General features: G+C 39.9%; 1 protein-coding gene across 1 annotated transcript in view; it reads left to right on the top strand.

The window, feature by feature from the left end:
• Nucleotides 1-21,142, top strand: part of FGL1 (fibrinogen-like 1) — a 38,069-nt gene extending 16,927 nt beyond the window's left edge. Inside the window, exons 3-8 of the mRNA XM_008572382.1 lie at nucleotides 993-1,173; nucleotides 12,649-12,808; nucleotides 13,392-13,489; nucleotides 18,478-18,566; nucleotides 18,742-18,929; nucleotides 20,774-21,142. Of these exons, the coding sequence (XP_008570604.1) occupies nucleotides 993-1,173; nucleotides 12,649-12,808; nucleotides 13,392-13,489; nucleotides 18,478-18,566; nucleotides 18,742-18,929; nucleotides 20,774-20,933 (876 nt within the window). The 3' untranslated portion in view covers nucleotides 20,934-21,142. The remainder of the gene's footprint in view (nucleotides 1-992; nucleotides 1,174-12,648; nucleotides 12,809-13,391; nucleotides 13,490-18,477; nucleotides 18,567-18,741; nucleotides 18,930-20,773) is intronic.
• Nucleotides 21,143-24,405: the final 3,263 nt, after the last annotated feature.

The following is a 24,405-nucleotide window of genomic DNA, read 5'->3' on the forward strand; positions in this document are numbered from 1 at the left end:
TACACATTTGTCTTGAGCTTTCTTTTCATTACTCCTAGGGACTCTCCTGGAACCGAGTACTCAGGAGCCTTTGTTGCAGCTGCTTGGCCTCAGTAGCTCTTCTAAGAAACCCACCTCTGCAACTTTCCCTAGTTCACCTACTGAATTTGCTGTATCTTTAGAGTTCTGATCAGTCAGATGCCCCATTAGAAAGGAGCTGACGTGTTATAACACCAAGGTCAAGGGTTTGGTGGGTGAGGAGCTGGTAAATTCTTTCACATGCAGTATTCTAAGGTTATTTGCCTTTTAAGAGAAGATGAATGACTTAGGCTGCACCCCTTTTTGAAGAAGCTGAGGGGAAAAATAACGAACAAAAAGTTAAAGTGACTCCAGTAGAATTTCCATCAACAGATAAAGAGGATAAGATACTCAGGGATATGAGGGTCTAAAACAGCATCCCTTATAAAGATGCCATATGTCATCAGATTACACGCATTAAATTATATTTTTGGAATACTTATACCAGAAGGTCATTCAAAAACCTTATTTATTTTGGAAGTTGACATACTAATGATACAATTAACTTCTGTAAAGCACTTTACTGTTTAGAAACACATTGGTGGCATCATGCAGAGATTCAGAGCCAGTCCTTGAACTGAATTTGAATCCAGATTCCTTTTAACCACTAGGTATTCATGAGGGAGTCTCATCAGGATTAAGCCCATTCCTACCTTATGGAATGGTTATGAGGATCAAATGAGACAACGACTATAAAGCACTCAGGATAGTCATTCTAATTATTTTATGTTATTTCATTTCTTGATTCAGGAGTTTTAGCATAAGCCATCATTTCGTATTCTTCAAGTAGCAAATAGTATTAGAACTTTTCGAACCACTTTGTGGTTGGAACAATATTCTGAAATGGGAGTTGAAGACAACATTGAATTATCGGCTTATCCAAATTGTTAACAGCATTTATTTTCCATGAAAATGAGATGCACATTACTTTGCAGGCTCTTGAGAACTGTTCCCAGGAGCAGGCACGGCTAAGAGCCCAGGTGCACCTGCTTGAGACCCGGGTCAAACAGCAACAGATCAAGATCGCGCAGCTTTTACAAGAGAAGGAGGTCCAGCTCCTTGATAAAGGAGATGAAAATAGTGTCGTTGACCTTGGAGGCAAGAGGCAGTATGCAGGTCAGAACTGATTTTTCTTAAGTGTTCAATAACTTACATCATACACCCATTTGCAATGATGGTGCTAGCTGTGCCTTAACTGCAGGTCTTGCTAAAAAGCTTTTCCTATTCCAGTAACAAGCAACATGAAGCATCATATCAATTTTAAATGTCTTCTACCACATTGTATCCTTTTCTCTCTATTATCTCTGCAGGGGAGGTTTAAAATGAATGCTAAGTATCTGAGAATTTCTATAGTTTAATAAGAAGTCAGGACAATAGATTGTTTAAATATCAAATTAAATATCAAAAGTGCAAATGGCAGATAATTGTGAATTTTACATTTGAGCTTTTTTTATTTGTGTATCTTGTTACCTTAATGCATTTTTCTCTCCTGAAATCCTGATATAACTTAGGATGGCAAATAAGGTAATAGAATAAAAGGGCAGGAAAGGAAAAAGAACCAGAATTATTAAGGAAAATAAAAGAGTAGTTTTTACATGTATATTTTATTTTATTTTTTTATTTTTTTATTTTTTTAAAAGATGACCGGTAAGGGGATCTCAACCCTTGACTTGGTGTTGTCAACACCACGCCCAGCCAGTAAGCAAACTGGCCATCCCTATATAGGATCCAAACCCGTGGTCTTGGTGTTATCAGCACTGCACTCTCCCGAGTGAGCCACGGGCCGGCCCTACATGTATATTTTATAGTTTAGTAATTATCCTTTTGATTAAGCCAATATTTACCCCCAGATAACAAATGATCTTAAACTGTGAATTCATTACACATGTCACTGCACAGGTCATTATTCTCTGTAGAAAACTGTCCATTTGACTTCCTCCAGAAGTAAAAGGCATCTTTTAGAGTAAACAAACAATGGTTGCCAGAAACAAAGAGAATGCTATTTAGAGCATTTTGTTCGTATGTCTGCCCTAGAACTACGAAGATATTATAATTTCTGGTTGTGAGTCCATCTTGTCAATTAATAGGGCACTTTGTAAGGTCTGAGATGACATTTAATGGACTTTTACCTTCCTATTGATCATCAGAGTGCCCGGAACATAGTAGATCCTCATTTATGAATGGAAGCAAAGTAGTACATGGAGATAGGAGTAGCAAGATAAACAAATACAAATTAGGAAATATATCTGACTATAATTGAAAGACTGTAGAGACCAAAGAGATGCCAAGCTTGTAAGAATAAAAAGTCCTTTTTTTTTTCTAAATATACTCACCACTGTACAAAATGAGTTGTGTATTAGTCAGGGTTCTCTAGACAGAATCAGTAGGATATGTTATATGTTGCTTTGCCCCACACGGATTTGTCACTCCACTTCCCCTGAGTGACAGAGCCGCAAAGGATTACTCAAAGCCCATCTCTTCTGAGCAGTGAGAAGCCCCAAAGTGGTTAATCTCCCCCGGAACCCTCAAGTGAGAGGCATTCCTTCCATTTGGGAAATTAACCACGAATTGGGGTTCTCTTCCTGCATTTATTCTCCAGACCAAGAAGTTACAGGAAGAGACATGGGGGGGGGGTATTGCTAAGTACCGTTTAACAAGTTTAACAAGAGAAGCTGGTAACATTCAGTAAAAACAAGTCAGATGACATTCCGTTAAACAATTAAGTGATCCACCAACAAAAGCTTGATCTAGCAAACATTCCTTTTCCCTCCAGCAGCTTCCCAGTATCTTTACATATCAATCAGTAACTAGTCTGTCTTTGAGCCAGCAACCTTGCTGTGTTACAAATCTTTATCTTCCACCAGAGACTTTATAGCCTGAGGAAAATTTCTTATCCTTTGCAAGGTCAATATTTGAAACTGCAAGGCTTTGGAAAACCAGGCCCTGTGAAGTACATTTGCTTTATGAATCCTCTAAAGTTATAAATATATGAGAGGAGATTAATTAGGGGAATTAGCTCATGCGATTGTAAAGAAAAGTCCCATGATAGGTCCTCTGCAAACTGGATGCTGGTAGGGTGGCTCAGTCCAAGTCCTGAAGACCTCAAAAGCAAGGAAGCCAACGGTGTCCTTGGTGTAAGCCCTGGAACCCAAAATCTGAAGAGTCTCGAGCTCTGATGTCTATGGACAGGAGAAAAGAGCTGTCTCAGCTCCAGCAGATAGAGAGACTCACATTTTTCCTCTGCTTTTGCTCTCTCTGGGCCCTCAGCTGATTAGATGGTTCCCACCCACATTGAAGGCAGGTCTTTCCCACCCAGTCCACTCAGACTCTCATGCTAATCTCTGCTGGAAACACCCTCATGGACACACCTGAAAAGATAGCTTTCCAGGTTTCTTGGCATTCCTTCATCTAATCAAGTTGACACCTAGAATTAACCTTCACAAGTTGTGAGAACCTTAGAGCCTATGCTTCAGTAAAATGCTCCTTTTTCTCTCCTTACCAAGATGCTAATCTCTTTCTGATCAAACTCCTTACCCTGGGCTTGTGACTCTCTGTTGACCAGTGTCTTGGTCCTTTACCCTCAATTCTTGGAGTCCAACTGCCCTCCCCTGCCTGTAGGGATCAGAGGAAGGCCAGAGCCACTGGCCTGTGGTGGTGGAGATGGGCACAGGGTGAGCATGGCCTGTGGTTCGGGAGTGTGGAACAAAAAGGAACCAGGAACAGCTCACATGAAAACAGGCTTAGGAAAAAGGGACTGTCTGAAGCAGTCCCAGGGGACAAGGAAGCAAGAATTGGACCCAAAAAAGAGAACTACAGTGAAAACTAGTCGAGACAGTGAAAGAAATCTCATGACAGCAATCTAACAGGAAGCAGAATAAGTAGAGATTCCTTGAAGACAGTGATTCTCAGCTGTGTCAACTCATTAGAGTCACCTGGTAACCTTCTAAAATGCCAATGCCTATCAAGAACTGTGAAGGGCCTGAGATTTTACTCTATTTGCAAGCTAACAAGTTAGCCTGCATAGACCCTAGCAGAAGACATGAGATTTCTGGGTCAGAGACACGAATTTTATGCTTGCATCAATGGCCCTTGTCCCCAAATACCAATAGGGCAGTATGGAGTAGCCCAGGTGAAAGACATGCAGTCAGTGGGCTATGTCACAGCTGAGGAACCCTGTGAGTAGGAACCCCCACTTCTTAATAATGGGTTACAAGGGGCCAGCCCGGTGGCGCACTGGAGAGTGCGCTGCTTGGGAGTGCAACAGTGCTCCCACCGAGGGTTTGGATCCCATGTGGAGACCGGTTCCTGCTCACTGGCTGAGCGCGGTGTGGGCGCAACACCGAGGGTTGCGATCCCGTTACCGGTCAGTAAAAAAGACAAAAAGGAAAAAAAAAAAAAAAAGAATGGGTTACAAGGAAATCTGCCCAACCTTTGCCCAAGGGAAAGATGTTATCTTTATTATAGTGGACAGCAAACCTGTTGCCTGCTCCAGGAGGAGACACTATCTTTATCTTCCAAGGCTGTTCACTATAAAACCATCCTTGAAAAAACAAAACACAAGCTCTGCTTGCAAAATGTGCAGAAAAGCAAGTGACCCATGGGGAACTGTCCACAAACTGCTTAGCTTTCACTCCAGACCAATTAAATGAGAATCTCTACAGCTTTGAAAAGGATTTGTGCTTTCACTGTTGGGGATAAGATGGTTCAACACCACCACCAGGTTAGACTTCTCATCAAATTTCTTCCCACAGGCTGAGAAGGGCCAACATTTCTTGGGTCACCTGATAGAAGGCTTCCCTTCTTTCAGGTAGGAGGTGGGATCCTGCAGCAGTTCTTCTGAATAGTACCTTTTCACTGGCTGAGGTCAGGTGTCCAGAAACTTCAGCTACCTATCCTGAAACTGTGGAAAATGTCAATAAGACACAGGTTGGAGGGTAGGATTTCACTGGGTTAATGGAGTCAATCATTATAGATGACAGGATTTATCCACAGAAAAGAATTTTGTGTTCCCTTTCCAGCCCTTTTCACCAAATGTATATGTTGAAACCCTAACCCACATTACCAGTGAATGTGACTCTATTTGGAAGATCAGGCCTTTACAGAGGTGATTCAATTAAAATGAGACCATTAGGATGGGCCCTAATCCAATCTGACTGATGTCCTTATGAGAGAAAATTTGGACACAAAGAGAGGCACCAGGGATACTCACACACAGAGGAAAGGCCATGTGAGGACACAGAGAGAAGGTAGCCATCTGCAAACCAAAAAGAGAGGGCTCACTCAAAACCAACCGAACCTGTTGACACCTTGATCTTGGACTTACGGACTCCAGAGTTGTGAGAACAATTTCTGTTGTTTAAGCCACCCAGTCTGTGGTGTTCTGTTATGGCAGTCCTAGCCCACTAATACACCTTGCATTGCCACAGATAGAAGCTTCTGGCCCAGAAGGCAGTACCTTCACAAAGAAAAGTCACTGGAAGTGTCATTTAGTTGGAGCTCCCCAGGGTTCAGGGCCAATTAGTGAAGTCTCTGTCATTGATCCACTTGAGGGTAACTTAGAGGTTCTTTGGGGAGATCTGCAGTTTGTTCAGAGCTGGTCTGACCAGTGGAATGTCAGTGGGGTCAGGGATGAAAAGAAATAGTAGAGCCAAGATCCACGAATGCTATGGGATAAAATGTTCTCAGTGGAGTGAAGTCTGGGGTAAATTCATCAGTGTTGAGATAAGCACATCAGTTGTCTGTGGGTATTATGAGGTAGGTTACTCAGCTACACACTCCATTCGGTCATTCATCTGGATAGCAGGGAGAGGACAGGTAGATTTTACATTTTGAATGTTGCTTCCTAAGTCCGGGAGACATGTTCGAATGTCCCGGTCAAGGTCATGTGGCTTTAAATGCATGGTGGAGGATGATCTCATTGATGAATAGATTGTCAGTGGCTGGTACAGATGGGGAAGGGATGAAGCATGCCATTTTCAAGAGTGTCTACCACCATCAGGAAAATGTATTTTCCAGGAGATGTTGGTCAATGAAAGATGTCATCCAGCATGATTCCCCCCTCAGGAGCATTTGAGGGTCAACAGAGGATACTGGAAGAACACACCAGCCCACAGAACAGTGCAGCATGCCTTCCTAAACAAGGCCTGGGCTATGGCATGGCATGGGCTTCTGCTCCCTGCCACCAAGTAGTTAATCAGACTTGCCACCCATAAGGTTTCTCATTGCCCACTAGCAAGCAGGGGATGGGGAGAAATGAGGCAGCAACTCTGAGACATGCTCTCAAATTTAAAGAGACATTATGTTTACTAGTTCCAAACATTGAAGAGGGGTAGGTACTGGACCTTTTTCAAGTTTATAGCAAAGGGTTCTCCTGTGAGCTAAAATCATTCCATTCTAGCATCTGGGCAAAAGCTGCATCCACCAGGAATAGTAGTCACCTGACTCTGTTACTTTTGCCTCACACAGGGTGATGGAGATGCAAAAAAAGATTACTCAAAGCCCATCTCTTCTGAGCAGTGAGACACCCCAAAGGGGCCAATCTCCCAGAACCCTCAAGAGAGAGGCATTCCTCCTTGGGAAACTGACCACGAACTGAGGTTCTCTCCCCATATTTATTCTCCAGACAAGGAAGTTACAGAAAAGGAATATAAGTGGAGTAATGGCTAAGTATAGTTTAACAATAGAAGCTGGTAACATCAGTGAAGTAACAAAGTGATATTCCATAATGCAATTTGCAAAAGGTTAAGTCAATCCACTAACAAAAGCTTGTTCTTAGCAAACATTTTCTTTCCCTACAGCAATTTCTTTAGTATGTTTACATAACAATCAAGTAACTTGTCTGTCCTTGAGCCAGCAACTTTGCTGTGTTACAATTCTATATCCACAACAGAGACATTAGCCTGGGGAAAGTTTCCTGTCTTTTGCAAGGTTAACATTTCTATATGTAATTTTAAAAGATTAGGTTACACCTGAAACCACGGGGTTTTAGAAATGAAGCTCTGTGAAATACATGTGCTTTATAAGTGTTAGTATACTCCACATGACCCTATTCACCAGCAGCCCCTATTACTCTGTCTCCTTCAGCACCCCAAGTCAGAAAAGGAGTCGGGGATTGGGGAGGGAAGATCAAAGGTGGCAGTGACCAAAACCCACAAATGTGTGATCACAGCTAGAGAAAGTGGGAGAGGTAAAAGAAAAGGAAAGAGAAGAAAAGAAAATACAAGAACAGCACAAAGAAGAGTCTTTGACTCCAGAGATGACAATTCTGGATCACAGGAGCTCAAAGTGGAACAATAAACAGTTAAAAGTATGTTTGGTAATGAAGGGGATTGCCCTGGAAAAGAGCCCCCTAGTATTATGAGTGGGTTGGCTTTGTGGAGGCAGCATTGGTATGGGATCAGAAATATATGGCAGAACCAGAGTTTGAACATTATCTGTTGTCTTGCTCCTCTTTTGCATGTTACATTCTATGTATATTAAACTTATTTCAATTTCTCAACAGTATCCCACTCTCCTAAGCCTATAGGACTTTGCATTAGCCCTTTCTTCTATCTGGAGCATCTTTTCTACGCTACCCTTTCCCCCCGGGTTGACTCCTACTATTCATTCTTAAGGTCCCAGTTTAACCCTCACTCCTTTCAGGAAACTTTCTGACTCTAAAGTCTGGATTAGATACCACTCCCGTCCACTCCAAAAGTATCCTTTGCTTTTCCAGCTTAGCACTTATCATGGAGTATTGTCACTGAAGGCTTAATCGTCTGTCCTGCTAAACTGTCTAGCTTCTTGCTGTACATTCAGCACCTAACACGGAGACTGGCACATAGTAAATGCAACACATATTTGTTGAATCTAATTGATAGAACAGATCAGGTGGAAGAAAGTGAAGGCAAACACTTTAAACAGACCCACAGGGACAGGCAAGGCAGTTATCTGAATTAGAACTTGAGAGGAAGGCAACAGGTTGGTCATTCAGGGACCGATCGTACAGATATGTGATTCCAAAAGTAGGTACAACACTGACCTCCAGGGCAAGGCATGGACAGATGCAGCTGAAGTACTGTGATTCCAAATTCCCGACCTCGCTTAAGACTCGGGGTATCTACTCAAACACAGATTCAGAGGTCAGAGCATAGGAGGAGGCAGGTAAGGAGATGTTTGTTCCCGGGGCTATGCAACAAGTCATGGGAAGACAGGCTTACAAGCTAAAAAATCCAGTTTCTGTGTTGAGAGCAGTGGGGATCAGACCTTGGGAAACAACTCACCAAGGAATAAGGCAAGAAATCAGTTACTAGGAAATTAAAAGGCTGAGATCAGAGTAGAATTGATTGTGCAAATAAAATTTAGATAGAAGAGTCATACAAAGAGGGTCCACCACAAACTACTATATTATCTGTGACTCTGTGTGTGTTATAATGGTAAAATGGAGGACAGACATTCTAGATGACTGTTGCTGCATATAACAGCTAAAAAATCCAGAAGTCGGGGCCGGCCCGGTGGCGCACTGGATAAGTGCGCCGCTTGGGAAGCGCGGCGGTGCTCCCGCCCGAGGGTTCGGATCCCATATACAGACCGGTTCCCGCTCACTGGCTGAGCGAGGCGCGGGAGCAGCACCGAGGGTTGCAATACCGTTGCCGGTCCCCGGTCCGGTACGGGGGCAACACTGAGGGTTGCGATCCGTTGCCGGACACGGAAAAAGACAAAATAAATAAATAAATAAATAATCCAGAAGTCAGTACATTGGCACTTAATATTCTTCATATATGATGCAAATATAAAGGAGTGAAAGAGGAAAAAGTATGAGTATACACACAGTTCAATTGTACTTTATTTTTCAGCATATAGGCAAATAGTACTTGAGAGCCTTCCAAGAACAGACAATAAATAAAATGCATAACACATAAATCTCAATAAGTATATAATACAACATAGTATGTATACCATATAATATTGTATAAAATATATAAGAACTTGCTCACATGAAAGTTTATGTTTTTGGTGTCTTTAAATTAGAAAAAAATTAAATATTTATATATATAATCTGTAGAAATATAAATTCTTTGTTTTTATTTACAAGTTGCTATATTATTACTAAATTAGTTATTTTCTGAATTCTAATTCATCTCATGGTAGAAAACATCTAATTACATACAACCTAGTAATTTGTGCAAACAATACACAGATCACATGATTTTTATTCAGCGTGTAATTAAAATGCATCTCTTTTTAAGCCTTGGGTGCTATTGAATTAAAAGATTCCTATACCAAATTCACACTAATTGGTTTCAATGTCTAGTTGCCCATTTTGCTAACTGTAGCCTTTGGGCAAATGTCCCTCGTATTCCTCATCTGTAAAATGGGAGTGATATGAATATCTGTTTATTTGTTGTAAAGATTAAATGAGTTAGTATATTTAACATAGCATTTAGTAAAAGAGAGACATTCAATGAATGTCTGCTATCTATGGACATTATCAGATCTTCTCTCACTTGTCTTCAGAGGAGAGAGCCCACTCATTCCACCCTACAAGAACACTGCACTCTCCAAAGAGCCAACTTACTTTATTCTCTTAGTTTTCTTCTGTTGCCTGGGGGTGAGGATGGCAGAGGCAGAGCCAGTTCTGGCATGTCCTGGCATGTCCTGGCATGTCCTGTAAAGTAGTGACTGACATTCTGCTGCTGGCCTTTTTTTGAATTTAGAATGTGGGGTACTCAGTACCTTTGGTTCTCAGCTTTGAGCTTCAGCCACCATTCTGGGACAACAGGAAAAAGCCCATCTGGGACAACAGGAAAAAGCCCATCTGGCACACTGTCATGTCACTTTTTTTTTTTTCTTTTTTTTTTTTCCATCTTTTTTCGTGTCCGGCAACGGATCGCAACCCTCAGTGTCGCGCCCGTACCGGACCGGGACCAGCAACGGGATCGCAACCCTCGGTGTCGCACCCGCACCTCGCTCAGCCAGTGAGCGGAACCGGTCTGTATGTGGGATCCGAACCCTCCGCGGGAGCGCCACCATGCTCCCAAGCGGCGCACTGTATCAGTGCGCCACCGGGCCAGCCCCTGTCATGTCACTTTATGAGGCTTAAACATTCAGCCTTCCAACATGGCTTGTTTTCTGCATGATCACAGGAACTAGTCACATCACCCAGTTCAATGCAATGTTTGTCAAAACAGAGGGCTGGAAGCCCTGGCCTCATTCTAGTATTATGTAAGTATCCAAAAATCCTTTTTTTTTTTTTTTTAAAACTCCCAAGAACGCCGAGCTCTCTAACCCTGCCCTTCTGCCTGTTCTCCAGGGGGTTGAGTTGGTTGAAACATTTCGAAAATCATAAGTTTTAAATATCTAGTTAATATTCTAAAGTCTATGTTGCTCAAACTTTCTTCTGTCATAGTTTCAGCCACATTTCCCACGGCAGGTTCCTTAACTTGTTCTCTAAATGCACTGGAACTGCGGGTGCTTTTTTGAAGTTTATCTAGTTGTTGGGGTTTTTGTTGTTGTGCAGTTGAAAGCTTTCCTCTGAATCTTAAGTTGTGTTTGGCATTTTCTTCTGGGTAGAAAGAAAATTAAAAACAAAAACAAAAACAAAACAAAACAAACTCACAATTGGCATAAAATAAAAACAAATAGAAAATGTTGGCTAAAACCTCTATATTTACAAAGTTGTCCAGAGGCAAATATTATAGCTAATCATTTCCATATTTGCCTGGGAAATAGTCTGAGCCTTGTGAGCCTTTACTATTGAGCTCCTTGGTAGGAGATTAAATGTAACCAAAGAGTTTCTTTTCTAACAAGGTTAAAATCTGCTTATTTTAATGAAAGCGGTATGCAATATGCTTGACCACAAGATGTAAGCTTTTTAGCAACATTGAGCTAATTTTAGATAATCACGTTCCTATTTTTTTCTTCTTGTTTCATTGCCAAAACAGAATCCTTTTTATAATTCAGCATGTATAAGAAACACTTGTGCTTCTCAATCTTGAAAATAAATATATGAATAAAGCCCAAATCATTACAAAGATGAATATCTCACCAAAGGGGTAGATATGATCCGGCACAGCCTTTATAAAGGGTTTATAAAGTGACTAAGGTTCTTTATTTTCTTTTCTCTTCTGACTCCTATGGCTTATTCAACCTATTTAATGTGTACTATATTTTATCTACAACAAAACAAAAAAGATATATAGACAATTTAGCATCAAAACAGTGAAATGAAGAAAGAACTGAAAGAATGAAATTATCCAATCGGGAAGAAAAAAAGCTTTTCTTAAAAAAGGAAATTAAGGGCCGGCCCGTGGTTCACTCGGTAGAGTGCGGTGCTGATAACACCAAGGCCCCGGGTTCGGATCCCATATAGGGATGGCCGGTTCGCTCACTGGCTGAGCGTGGTGCTGACCACACCAAGTCAAGGGTTAAGATCCCCTTACCGGTCATCTTTTAAAAAAAAAAAAAAAAAGGAAATTAAGAAACTTTTAAGGGTAAAATATGAAAGTTAGCAATGTTAAATTATAGTATTTTAATTCAAACATTTGTGGCTGGGTATTCTTGAGACTATCTCTTTTCAGAGGCCACTACTTCAGTCATCCAACAACATAGTTTTCGGGACATCTAAACAATAGAGTTCATTCTTGTCATATTCTCTAAATCTGTACAGATCAGCCTAGATGAGACCCAATGGATATTAGTTTATTCCACCCTCAAAAGGCTTAAGATACAGATATTATTTTTTTGATGAAGAATTGGTAGTTATGTTTGCTTCAATGGTCAAAAAAATACCATAGCAAAGAGGAATTCAGGGATGAAAGTAATAGCAGAAGCTTGCAGCTTTTAGCAAAAACATCTAAGAATGTGTGGACTCTTAAAAATTTCAGTGGGTTAGTCAAAAATCTGGTGAGACTGGGAGATTACTATTTTGAGTTCATTTCCAGATGTTTGGGATGATTTTTTAAAAGGCATTAAAACTTTTAGTTAAGTAAAACTTAAAATATGTGAGTAAGGTCCTTTTATGGATGATAGCATTTTTATAGACTTTTTATATATAAAAGAGCACACAGGTATCGATATTCAATGCTGTACCCCACAGATATGTACAATCAATTATGTCTCAATAAAAAAATACAAATAAAATAAAATAAATCTTTTGGTATTGTCAGAATGATTTATAATGCTCCAACCAAGATAACATGTATTAAATTATTTATTTGATGTTATTTTTCTACTTTCATTTTTAGCTTCATAGGAGAGATAAGTTCCACTATTCTGTCTGATAAAGCTATAAGTTTCACTTAAATGTACTATAATTAACTGAACAAATATAGTTTGTTTTTAAAATCATTTACTACAACAATCAGAAATGAGAAACCAGAGTCCTGTTTTACTCTTTTCCCATGATGATATCAAGGAGTCAGGTGATAATTAAATAGCAAAGGGAATAAGACTTCTACTATCCACTGGAAAATGTACACGATGCAATTTTAAAAAGCTGACATTATCTACACCATGTGTTTATTTCCATTGGTATTGAGTAATATCATTCAGAGGCTCCCTTAAAAAAAAATGACACATAACAAATGTTACGTTACTTTGTTTTGCAAACAGATTGCTCAGAGATTTTCAATGATGGGTACAAACGCAGTGGATTTTACAAAATCAAACCTCTCCAGAGCCCAGCAGAATTCTCTGTTTATTGTGACATGTCCGATGGAGGAGGATGGACTGTAATTCAGAGACGATCTGATGGCAGTGAGAAATTCAACAGGTATGTTAATTATGACATAAGAATTTATTTGGGGGCCGGCCCGGTGGCGTACTGGAGAGTGCGCTGCTTGGGAGTGCGGTGGCGCTCCCGCCGAGGGTTCGGATCCCATGTCGAGACCGGTTCCCGCTCACTGGCTGAGCGAGGTGCGGGTGCAACACCGAGGGTTGTGATCCCGTTGCCGGTCCCCGGTACAGGCACGACACCGAGGGTTGCGATCCCATTACCAGTCAGTAAAAAAAGACAAAAAGAAAAAAAAAAAAAAAGAATTTATTTGGAATAGCAAATGTGAGATTTACTTTTTCCTGGCTGGTAGAGGGATAGAACCTCAGAACTTGATGTTATCAACATCAACAAATGTGAGATTTATATTAAATTAAATCTTTTTATCATATCATGAAGTCTTTTAATTAGACAGAATTTTACTCTCTCTAAGTAAAAATAGTAAAAGTGAATTAACCTAATCAAGAAACTATTGGAGATGGGAGTAACGGGGGGGGGGGGGGGGGGGGGAGGTAGGCACCTTGGGTATTACAGATGTCTACCTGGATTTCACTAAAATCAGCTCTTACGTTAAATTTTTTAGAGGCTGGAATGACTATGAAAATGGCTTTGGAAATTTTGTCCAAAAAAATGGTGAATATTGGCTGGGTAATAAAAATCTTCACTTATTGACCACACAAGGTAAGGTTTGCCTAATGTCAAATTAATCTGAAATATGGGGCCAGCCCGGTGGCGCACTGCTACAGTGCGCCGCTTGGGAGCGCGGTGGCGCTCCCGCCGAGGGTTTGGATCCCACATACAGACCAGTTCCCACTCACTGGCTGAGCGAGGTGCGGGCGCAACACTGAGGGTTGCGATCCGTTGCCGGACACGAAAAAAGACAAAAAGGAAAAAAAAATTAATCTGAAATATAATAAAAGCAACACTAAAATATTTTTCATTAAATCATAGGCAGTGGAGCTAATTCAATAACTACTGTGATTTTCAGATGCTGATGATAACTTTTGGCAATAATCCCTGTATTAGTCCATTTCTGTTGCTTCTAGCAAAATACCTGAAACTGGGTAATTTATAAGAAAATGAAATTTATTGCTTACAGTTTCTGAAGCTGGGAAGTCCACAGTCCAAGGAACACATCTGTTGGTGGTGACAGTGACACAGGGGTCTCATATTGCAAGATGGTGGAAGCAGAGTGAGAGACTAACCTGCTCATTCACTGTTCTTAAAGCCCTCAGAACCATACCCCTGACCACCATTTTTAATACATTCACTGCATGGTCATAAATCTAATCACCTCCTCAAGGGCTCACCTTTCAATTACCATAAGAGGGTTTCCCACCCTCAACAGTTACAGTGCGGATTAAGTTTTGGTGGGACATTTAGCCCAAGGCAATCCCCTTTGTAAAATGCGGCTGTTTAAAATTAGGAATATAGGAAAAGAAACTAGAACTGGTTTTGGGGGCATGGGGCAGGGTAGAAGATTGTTTTCTCATACAAGGTTCTATTTCTAAAAGGGAAATGTAATATCATAATCATTCTTTTTTAATGCCTTGAGTGCCTGAAGATTATACACACTCTATCAGTTTCCTGTTGCCACAACACTACCTTGTAACAAGCCCCTTCAAAACTTAGTGGCTTAAGAAAAATCACCTGTCTTATTTCTCACAAATCTACAAGTTGGTTGTTGGTTTTGCTGGTCAGGGCTGGGCTCTGCTGATCTTGGGCTTGCGCATAGGTATGCACTCAATTTCCTGACCGAACTCACGACTCTGCGTTGGCCACAGATGGAAGGATTCAGCTCTGCTCCATATGGACTCGTTCTTGTAGCAGAGGCAGGGTTCCAGGAAAGGGAGTGGATGCACTTTAGTCTCTTGAAATCTAGGCTCGGAACTGGCACAGCCATTTTCCTTCTATTGATGAAAGCAAGTCAAAGGACCAGCTCGGATGTAAGGTAAAGAAAATACATGGGTACTTCAAAAAGTTCATGAAAAGATTTATATTATCTTTCAATTCTATTTTTTCCACAAACTTTTTGAAGTACCTTCGTAGAGAATAGGAGGAGTTACAAAGCTGCCTTGCAAAAGGGAGAGGTAAAGAATTGAGGAATTGGATTGTTCTGCAATTAAATACCACAATACACTATATATGTCCTTGTTTCCACACAACACCCATCTTTTATTTTGAAATTTTTTCAATGATATAGCAAAGTTGAAAGAAATTTCAATCTACCATATAGATTCAACATTAACATTTTACTGTGCATATTTTGTCACATATCTATCCACCTAGCCATCACTCCATCCATCCATCAACCCATCTTTTTTTTTTTTTTCCTTTTTGTGTTTTTTCATGACCGGCAATGGATTGCAACCCTCAGTGTCACACCCATACCGGACTGGGACCGGCAACGGGATCGCAACCCTTGGTGTTGCGCCCGCACCTCGCTGAGCCAGTGAGCGGCCGGTCTGTATGTGGGATCCGAACCCTCGGTGGGAGCGCCGCCGTGCTCCCAAGCGGCTCACTGTAGCAGTGCGCCACCAGGCCGGCCCCGACCCATCTTTTTTGAATATATATTTCAAAGTAAATTGTAGACATCTATACAATTCTCCCTATACTTTTACATTCCTAACCTTAACTAGGGTTTAATCTTTGTCTAAAATATCATTAGTTTGATAACAAATTTTCCAGGCTTCTATTTCCCATATTTTTTTGCTCCAATCCATTGTCTTCCCTACCTCAGTTGTAGTCTGAGATTGTAGTCAGCCCCACTCAGGTGTGTCAACCCTGAATGTTTCTTAAAAGACAATTAATTGCATTGTCCAAGAAAGCATGCTACATTACACTAGCAATGCACTAAATATAAAAGCAAGGGTTTATTTGTTCCATCCAAGTTCAGGAAAGCTATTGGTGTTTCTGTAGTTGTAACAGTCAATAGGACTACAATTATAAGGGTTTTTGAGACACTAGAATAATAGCTAGAGAGGATGGATAGTTCTAGAAGCCTAATAGTTTGTCCTTCTTGTGATCATTGCTCTCTAAATTTATATGAGGATTCCTTCAATGTATTTCTTATCCCAATTTTTAGTGTTTTATGTGAGATATATATAATATATCATATCAGCTTCAGTTTCTTTTGCATATTAATATTTATCTGGTTCTTTATTGAAATTGAAAACCTCAAGCAGTAACCCTTGGCTCCTAAATATATGAAATTCAAACATTATTTTTAAAATTATTATTATGTGCATATTTGCCTAGATGGACTTGCCAGTGAATCTTCCCCTTCATATTTTAATTTGATATTCAGGCTGGTTATTCTCATCGTAGCAAAATTGCACAGTATTTATCAGAACCAGGCCTCACAACCATGTATCACATCATCCCAAGCAAAAGGCAGTACCTTTGTCCCTGCATTCTTTAATAATGGGAGCACTTAAGGCTAGTAAATTGTCCCTGAAAATAGCTCTATCCCCATTACATACATTTTGACTGGAAGTGTTTGCCATAAAATTAATTGAGAAATAGTCTGTAATTGCAATTTTACTTATTTATTGACCAAAGGAATATTTAGATGATTACTCAGAAATTTGGGACTGATTTTATATATCTCTCCTATTAACACAAAGTACTTTTTAGGACAGTGACCTAGGCTGCCTTACTGTTCCTGTCCACCTCACAGTGTTGGCTCGTGTGACCTTTACTGCCTTAGAAAGCTCCATGGGGCAAGGAGTCTGTGGGATCAAAAGGACAAGCCCAGTGAGAGCCCATGCCCCTTTCTAAACTTGTTCCAGTAATGGGGAATTCAGAATTTTGTGCCCAGACAGCCTTGAGCTTGTTCCCAGGACATGTTCAGGCCTCTTCTTTGTCTGTTCTCCTGTGTTGCTGATGGGTGTACCCTTGAGCCCAAGAGGAGGCTAAGGAATAGATTTTATTATGGGTACGAACAGAGCTTGGATACATAACCTGGGATTCCACAAGTGCATCCAAGACCTCTTGTTGTGCGTGATGGAGATAGGGATGGAAAGAGAAGGGAGGCCGACCATAGACTGTGCCTGGGTGACGGGACCCAGCGAGTCTCTCTCTGTGGGCTCCATGTTCTGGCTTGGAACTCCAAGGAGTCTGAGACTCTAAATTCCAACCTGGTTTTATAGGTCATTGTGATATTTAATTTATCAAAATAGAATGATAGAGCATATATGATCTAACAGTTAGTTTGGTTTGTAACTTTCTATGCTCCTGACAATAGTTCTGATTCTGAAAGAGGAATAGTCTTTGTTATTTACAAACAATGGGACAGTGGGAAAAAGATGATTACTTGAAAATAGTGACTATTTCAGTCATTATTATTCTTTTAGAGAATGCTCTTATCATCTAGAATTTTTATTTTATAGTCTTTAAAATACCTCTTTTATATTTAGAGATTTATTTTTTTATCATATATCATTTTTAGCACTGTATAACAAAGAATATATGCCAAATAAAGGTTTAAAGTATTTGTAAAATGCTTTCACATCCAGATATCAACTCTTTTAAAATACCTTTTGACTCAGAGTTATTGATGTTAGCATGTTTTCCAATAATTATCATCCTCTATGCCATCAAGAATGTTGGTAGTGTAGCATTTCTTTTTTTTTTTTTTAAAGATGGCCGTTAAGGGGATCTTAACCCTTGACTTGGTGTTGTCAGCACCACGCTCAGCCAGTGAGCGAACCAGCCATCCCTATATGGGATCTCGTATAACTTCGTATAATGTATGCTATACGAAGTTATTACGGAGCCCGCGCCGTTGCCATGGCCACGGCGGCGCGGATGGGCGGGCCGTGAGCGCTCGGCGCAGGCGCGGCAGGCTCCAAGGGCGGTCCTCAAAAGCGCATGCGCGCTGCGCTCACGACCGCGGCAGACCCGAGTGGATCGCGCCCCGCAGCCCGCGCCGTTGCCATGGCCACGGCTGCGCTCCGTCGAGATCTGCGCAGGCGCGGATTGGCGCAGCATTTCTTGAGAGTGTTCCTCTATTGTCTCTGAAATTCTCTTCCAATGACATCCATTCTATATACTTTGATGCTAACACTCTCTTGATTTTATGGGTCAATATCAAAGGAAGGTTTTTTGATAACAACCAGGATTTGTATTTCTTCCTCAAATGCACATTAAAAGGTTTGCTGGCTGATCTTGGAGCACTACTAGGGAAAATAACCAAGTTCATGCATATGCAGACGATGGCAACTACATTGTGACAACTGCCTAGCTGCTAGAGATTATAAGACATTATTAACAGTCATTATTTATTTTTAAAGTCAACATTCTTATCAAAATTGAGAAAAAGAGGATAAACTGTTAAACTCCTTAAAACTTCTATACTTTGATTTCTTCATCTATTAACTAAATAATGACTTGTTTTCTGTTGTTTTTTACCAAGTAAATTGCACTAGCTTTTACCTATGATCAATCTAGTAGAAATTTTCTACCTTTAATATTGTGTACCCAATTTTTTTCAAGTAAAATACACAATAAAGTGTTCATGTTCTAAATACAATGGAGTCACTGAGTGTTCTCTGAAAACTGACTCTTGGCAGAAGGAAATAGTAAAAGTAAAAAAGCTGTGAATTGTTTTTAAGCTTCACTAGTCAATTCCATGTCACATTTAAAAACTACAATTTCTCGTTTTTCAGGAGACTACACTTTAAAAATCGACCTTGCAGATTTTGAAAAAAATACCCGTTATGCACAATACAAAAATTTCAAAGTTGGAGATGAAAAGGTACTAAAATTTTCAAATAAGTCACACCATGAATTAATGCTTAAAACATACAATATAATCCTGAAATCAGTGGAAATAAAAATATCCAATAGAACCTGTTGTTTTGTTTATTAAACAGACATTTTTTTTTTTAAATGGTGAAAACTGATAGTAGAACTTGCTTCTTTTTCTTTAGAATTCCTATGAGTTGAATATCGGGGAATATTCTGGGACAGCTGGAGACTCCCTTTCAGGGAATTTTCATCCTGAGGTTCAGTGGTGGGCTAGTCACCAAAGGATGAAATTCAGCACATGGGACAGAGATAATGACAACTACAAAGGGAACTGTGCAGCAGAGGATCAGTCTGGCTGGTGGTTTAACAGGTTTGACATTTTATAAACATAGTTGTAATGGTGATGATGATATCTCACTGGTGGGCATTAATTATAATACATGAGGTAATGTTGGTCTTATTTGTAATACTAGTATTATTAAGTAATCATTCTTATTAGAATTCCTCTGTGATAAGGTATTTTTGAGGATTTGTTCATTGTGCACATTAGTGAAGTTTAAAAGATATGTCATAGAAATAAGCCAGATTGCTACTTTTACAAAGACTGTTTGCAAGCTGAATTATGGATGAATTAAAAGGAAAAGTCCACAAATTCACACAAAGAATTAGAGGGCATGAGAAAAATATTTGTGGCATCCTAATAACCAGCTAGCTCTTCACCCTCCCATGTCATTACAAAATAGTCATTGTTATTGTTGCATTTTTCCACGTAGTACTATACTACTTTTCAATCATCGCCTTTCATGAATTCATTGAATCCAAGCCCCTCCCAAGGCAGAAATCTCCCATACAATATTCCTGAAACCTAATTCCACCCTGCAATTGAATGTTACTTTATCAGCAAGCTCATTCCTCTTCTGATTTTACAAAGTTCCTCCTTTTATTGACCTGAAATCTACCTTCTTACACTTCACCAGGTTTTCCCTCAGTAGCTACGGAGTAATTATAATTCCATATCAACATAATTCTTCAGGCACTGGATGAGAAGATATTCCTCGGTATTTTCTCTTCTCTAGGCCAAATGATTCCTTTAACTATTCTCCACCTAAGATGGTTTCCAGACAGCTTTACTTGTTGTAATCACAAATTTAAGGCAGGAATGGATATTTGATACAGAGAGTCTTCATCTATGAAAAGGACTTGATGAGCCTGCTGTGTCTGCAAAGCAGATGTGCTCAAACTGTTAGGCAATGTGTGCGCTTTGAACATCTTTTCTCTGTAGAAGGTGGGAGCCACCTTAAAATATCTGGACATTTAAATTTTCCATTATAGAATCTTTGGTAAGTGAGTATTTCTGGAGTACTAGGTTTTCCATAAAATTGAGGACAATCCATTTAACTTCATTGGTTATATCAATAAAGAGATATATGATAATTAATTTGATAATAACACAACATAAATATCACATAGTCTTACATGTAATTTTAGATGTCAAGAACAAAATTTACAGACCCCAAAGGAGGAAGAGGAACATTTAAAAATTAGTGATAACCTAACCAGCTTATCTGGATTGGTGCAATACATGTAAAACATTAACTCAGCAACTCAGACAAATGATTATTGGTTGATGGCTGGGAAAACTTTAAATGGTGGTTTAACTTTTGTTTGCTTACCCTTGAGATTAAAATAGTTGATATACTAGCGATTTAAAGAAGGGGAGGAAGGGAATTACGAAAGCCACGTCTTGGCAGCAGATTGATGAACACGTAAGTGCAAATTATCCAGGGAAGCTGGCAGTAGAGCAACTGCCCCACATCTTGCTTTGTTAACCCGTGCCACTCTGGCTAAGCACAAAGCTAACATTGTTCTGAGTCAGGAGGTTGTAAGGCTGGAGGTTGCAAGGTCATGTTCGTGTTTGCTTATTTTTGTTTTTTGTTTAAAGGATCTTAAGAATGGAAATGATTATTTTTCAAAACCCTACAAGTGGCCTGGGTTGTATCCTCAGATTTGCTAAGGCAGTAAAATTCAACAGTTTAAAAAAACTCATCTGTTGTAGAAATATCTCAGCTTTTGGAAACTGATAAATATTGACTTGTCTGAAAAATGGCAGAATTAATAGTTTGAAAGTTTTGATCATTTGTTAGCAAAATAAAAGGGTTTCTGAAGGATATTTTTCTAGGCTGATTGTTCTGTTTTCTTTTTTTCTTCCACTAGGTGTCACTCTGCAAACCTGAATGGTTTATACTACAGAGGCCCCTACGTGGCTGACACAGACAATGGGGTTGTCTGGTACACCTGGCATGGGTGGTGGTATTCTTTGAAATCTGTGGTTATGAAAATTAGGCCAAATGATTTTATTCCAAATATTGTTTAATTGTTCCTGTTGGGCTTCCATTTCTGCAGTTCATCTTGGTTTAAAGTGATTTGAAAAACTAATTCTGAACATACACATGTACGACAATGGCAATTGTTGTGTGTACTTCTATTACTTCTTTTTATTTTTCTTACTTGCCTTTATTACTTAATGTACTTTCACAACAGCAAATATGCAATATTCACCAAATAAAGGTAGATGGGTTAATATTTATTGAATTCCTATGTGCAAAGAGCTACAATAAGGGCTTATGTTGGATAAACAATAAAAAGTATAGAATATATACCATGACGTAGGAGCTAACACAAGCATACATGCCTAATAAATTAAGTATGAATGCAATTGACACATGACAACACACATGGCAAAATCCAGCAAATAATGGCTTACCAAACCAACTTCCTAGACAAACGTATTATTAGTAGGGATTTGAACTCAGGTCTCAGATTGCAGAACTGAAACTCTTAAGCACACCCCAGGATCTTAATCACTATAAAACATTAGTCATATTTTTAGTGTATATGTAGGTTATACACTTCTTTGATAGGCCTCATTTTAATTCTTATGCTTATCCTGTGAGGTATTATTATTTCCATTTAACAGAGCTAAGAATTTGTGGATCTGAGTTTTTGTAACTGCTCAAAGTTATAGAACTAATAAATAGGGAACAAGGACTCATTCCGAGTCTTCCAATGGTAAATCAAATTTTTCACCACTGTCCTTGAATTTCTTCTGGATGGAACTTGGATTGGTGCTGAGTGGGCAAAGAACCTTTCAAGTAAGAGTAAAAGCAGGAGTAAAGACAAGATATTCCATCAAATGTCTGTGTGCCAATTATGTGTCGGGCACAGAGGGTACGCACAGTTCAAGCCCACAGGGAGCTTAGTTTTGGTTTTTTTTTCCCTTTTTTTTACTGACCGGTAACGGGATCGCAACCCTCGGTGTTGTGCCCGCACCGCGCTCAGCCAGTGAGCGGGAACCGGTCTCCACATGGGCTCCGAACCCTCGGCGGGAGGGCCGCTGCACTCCCAAGCGGCGCACTGGGCCGGCCCAAGGAGCTTAGTTTTTTGATAAGGACATACACTAAGCATATAATTACACAAATGTAAATAACTTTAAAAGCTAAGTATCAAGATAACCAGAAAAGAGGATCTTGGGGGCCGGCCTGGTGGCGCACTGGATAGTGTGCCGCTTGGGAAGCGCGGTGGCCCTCCCACGCTTTGGATCCCACATACAGACCGGTTCCCGCTCACTGGCTGAGCGAGGCGCGGGAGCAACACCGAGGCTTGCGATCCCGTTGCCGGTCCCAGTGTGCCGCTTGGGAAGCGCGGTGGCCCTCCCACGCTTTGGATCCCACATACAGACCGGTTCCCGCTCACTGGCTGAGCGAGGCGCGGGAGCAACACCGAGGGTTGCGATCCCGTTGCCGGTCCCCGGTCCGGTACGGGGGCAACACTGAGGGTTGCGATCCGTTGCCGGACACGGGAAAAAAAAAAAAAAAAAAAAGAGGATCTTGAATGTTATAAACACAAAGAAATGGTGAATGCTTTGATAATAGATATGCTAACTATTCTGATTAGATCATAATACAGTACATGCATATATCAAAACAAAAAATTGCACCCTGTAAACATGTTTGATTAAAAAAAAAATAAAAAAGAAAAAGCTGGTAAGTATAAAGGAAAAGTACGTTCGTGGGGAATGTATACTAGGGAGACCTGACTTGGCTTGGGTGGAGGGGATCAGAAAAGCTTCCCAGAGGAATTTTTTGAGCTACGATCTTTTAACTAGGTGTATGTGGGGAGATCATGTCAGGTAGAGGGAACCACATGTGTAAAGTACACAAAATAGGAAAGTGCATGAAAACAAAAGAAGGGTAGAGAGGCAGTATAGTTTAGTGATCCTTAAATCCTTAAGCCAAAGATTCTTCCACTCCATAGCTTTGTGACCTTAGGTAGGTTATTCTCTTCTCTGAGCCTCAGCTATCTCATCTGTAAGATGAAGATAATAGTACCTGCCTCATAGGGTTGCTTTGAGAATTGTACAAGTAGAGTACTTAGCATGAAGCCTTGCACAAAGTAAGCATTCAGTACAAGCTAGGTGTGATTATCAGTGAAGTAGGCATTACAGGACAATAATAATAGATGTCTTTGACATCATGGTCACATAAAGATATTAAGGTTAGTGTACTTTATTCTCTAAACCATTGCTTCCCACAGCAGTGCTTCTCAAACTTTAACATCATACAAATGATGTGGGGATATTGTTATATAAATTCTGATTCTGGGGTTGGGCCTGAGATTCTGGTTTTCTAAAAATGTCAAGATAATGCAAATGTTGCTGGTCTAGGAACCACACTTTGAAAAGCAAGAACGTAGGAAACCATAGTTCTATAGGATATTAATAGTACAGGAAGAAAAGGGCTTTTTGACCAAATAAGTTTAACAGATGATATGTTAAAATTCAACAGATTTCTTCTCTTGAGAATTTCTCAGGTCCTTTAATATGCTAATGTGCATTCTGAAGTTCCAATGGGGACATATAAGATGCAGCATTTTTATTGTTTAGCTGCAAGGTATAAATCACCTGATTATGGAAATGCAAACAGATAGGGATTTGTTTATCTCACATAAGGAGAACTCAGGAGAGAGGCAGTTGCTGTCCTGAGTTCAGTGTTCAGCTGTGTGGAGACCGATGTCTCTGCAATTCACTTATTCAAAATCACAAGTTGTCTGCTGCAATTCCTGCTTTGTCTATGTTAAAATCAGTAAGAAAGTTGAAGGGTCAGCAGACTTCAGTTTATGCCTTATTGGCCAAAATTGTGTCATATGTTCACTCCATCTGGAAGTAAGATCAAGAAAGAGAATATTTAACTTCATGATCTCTATAGAATGTGCAGGCAAGAGAGGGTGTTTGCCCTAGTTCCTGAATGTTTGTTTTTTAATGTAGACTTGTGGGAACAGTGTTCCAAAGAGTACACTTTGGGAGGCTATAAATAATGGAGCAACAGTGACAATTTTAAATACAGGATTGCTTGCTCATGTAGTAGCCTGAAGAACTCACACAATTAGGAGATCAAAAGAAGAAAAGTTTTTAAAGGAGAAAAATATGACCCAACAGAGAAGTGGGAAAGGAGCTTTAAAAGTATAGTATTGCATAAAATCTCAGTGTAATAGTTTTTTTGTTTGTTCGTTTGTTTGTTTCAAAAGATGACCAGTAAGGGGATGTTAACCCTTGACTTGGTGTTGTCAGCACCACGCTCTCCCAAGTGAGCCACAGGCTCTAACCCTAGTGTAATAATTTTTAAGTACAGAAGGAATGATTAAAACTTTTTTAATGCCATAAAAAGATGGAGGAGAAAGTCTTAATAAAAGATCACTGGATTTAGTGAAAATGTTATTTGTGTTCTTAAGTCCACTTCAATGGAATGGTAGGGAGCCATGGCCATGAAATAAAAAAAGTTAGAGAGAAT

The sequence above is a fragment of the Galeopterus variegatus genome, unplaced genomic scaffold (genome assembly GCF_000696425.1).
Source record: "Galeopterus variegatus unplaced genomic scaffold, G_variegatus-3.0.2 Scaffold778, whole genome shotgun sequence".
NCBI classification, from domain to species: Eukaryota; Metazoa; Chordata; class Mammalia; order Dermoptera; family Cynocephalidae; genus Galeopterus; species Galeopterus variegatus.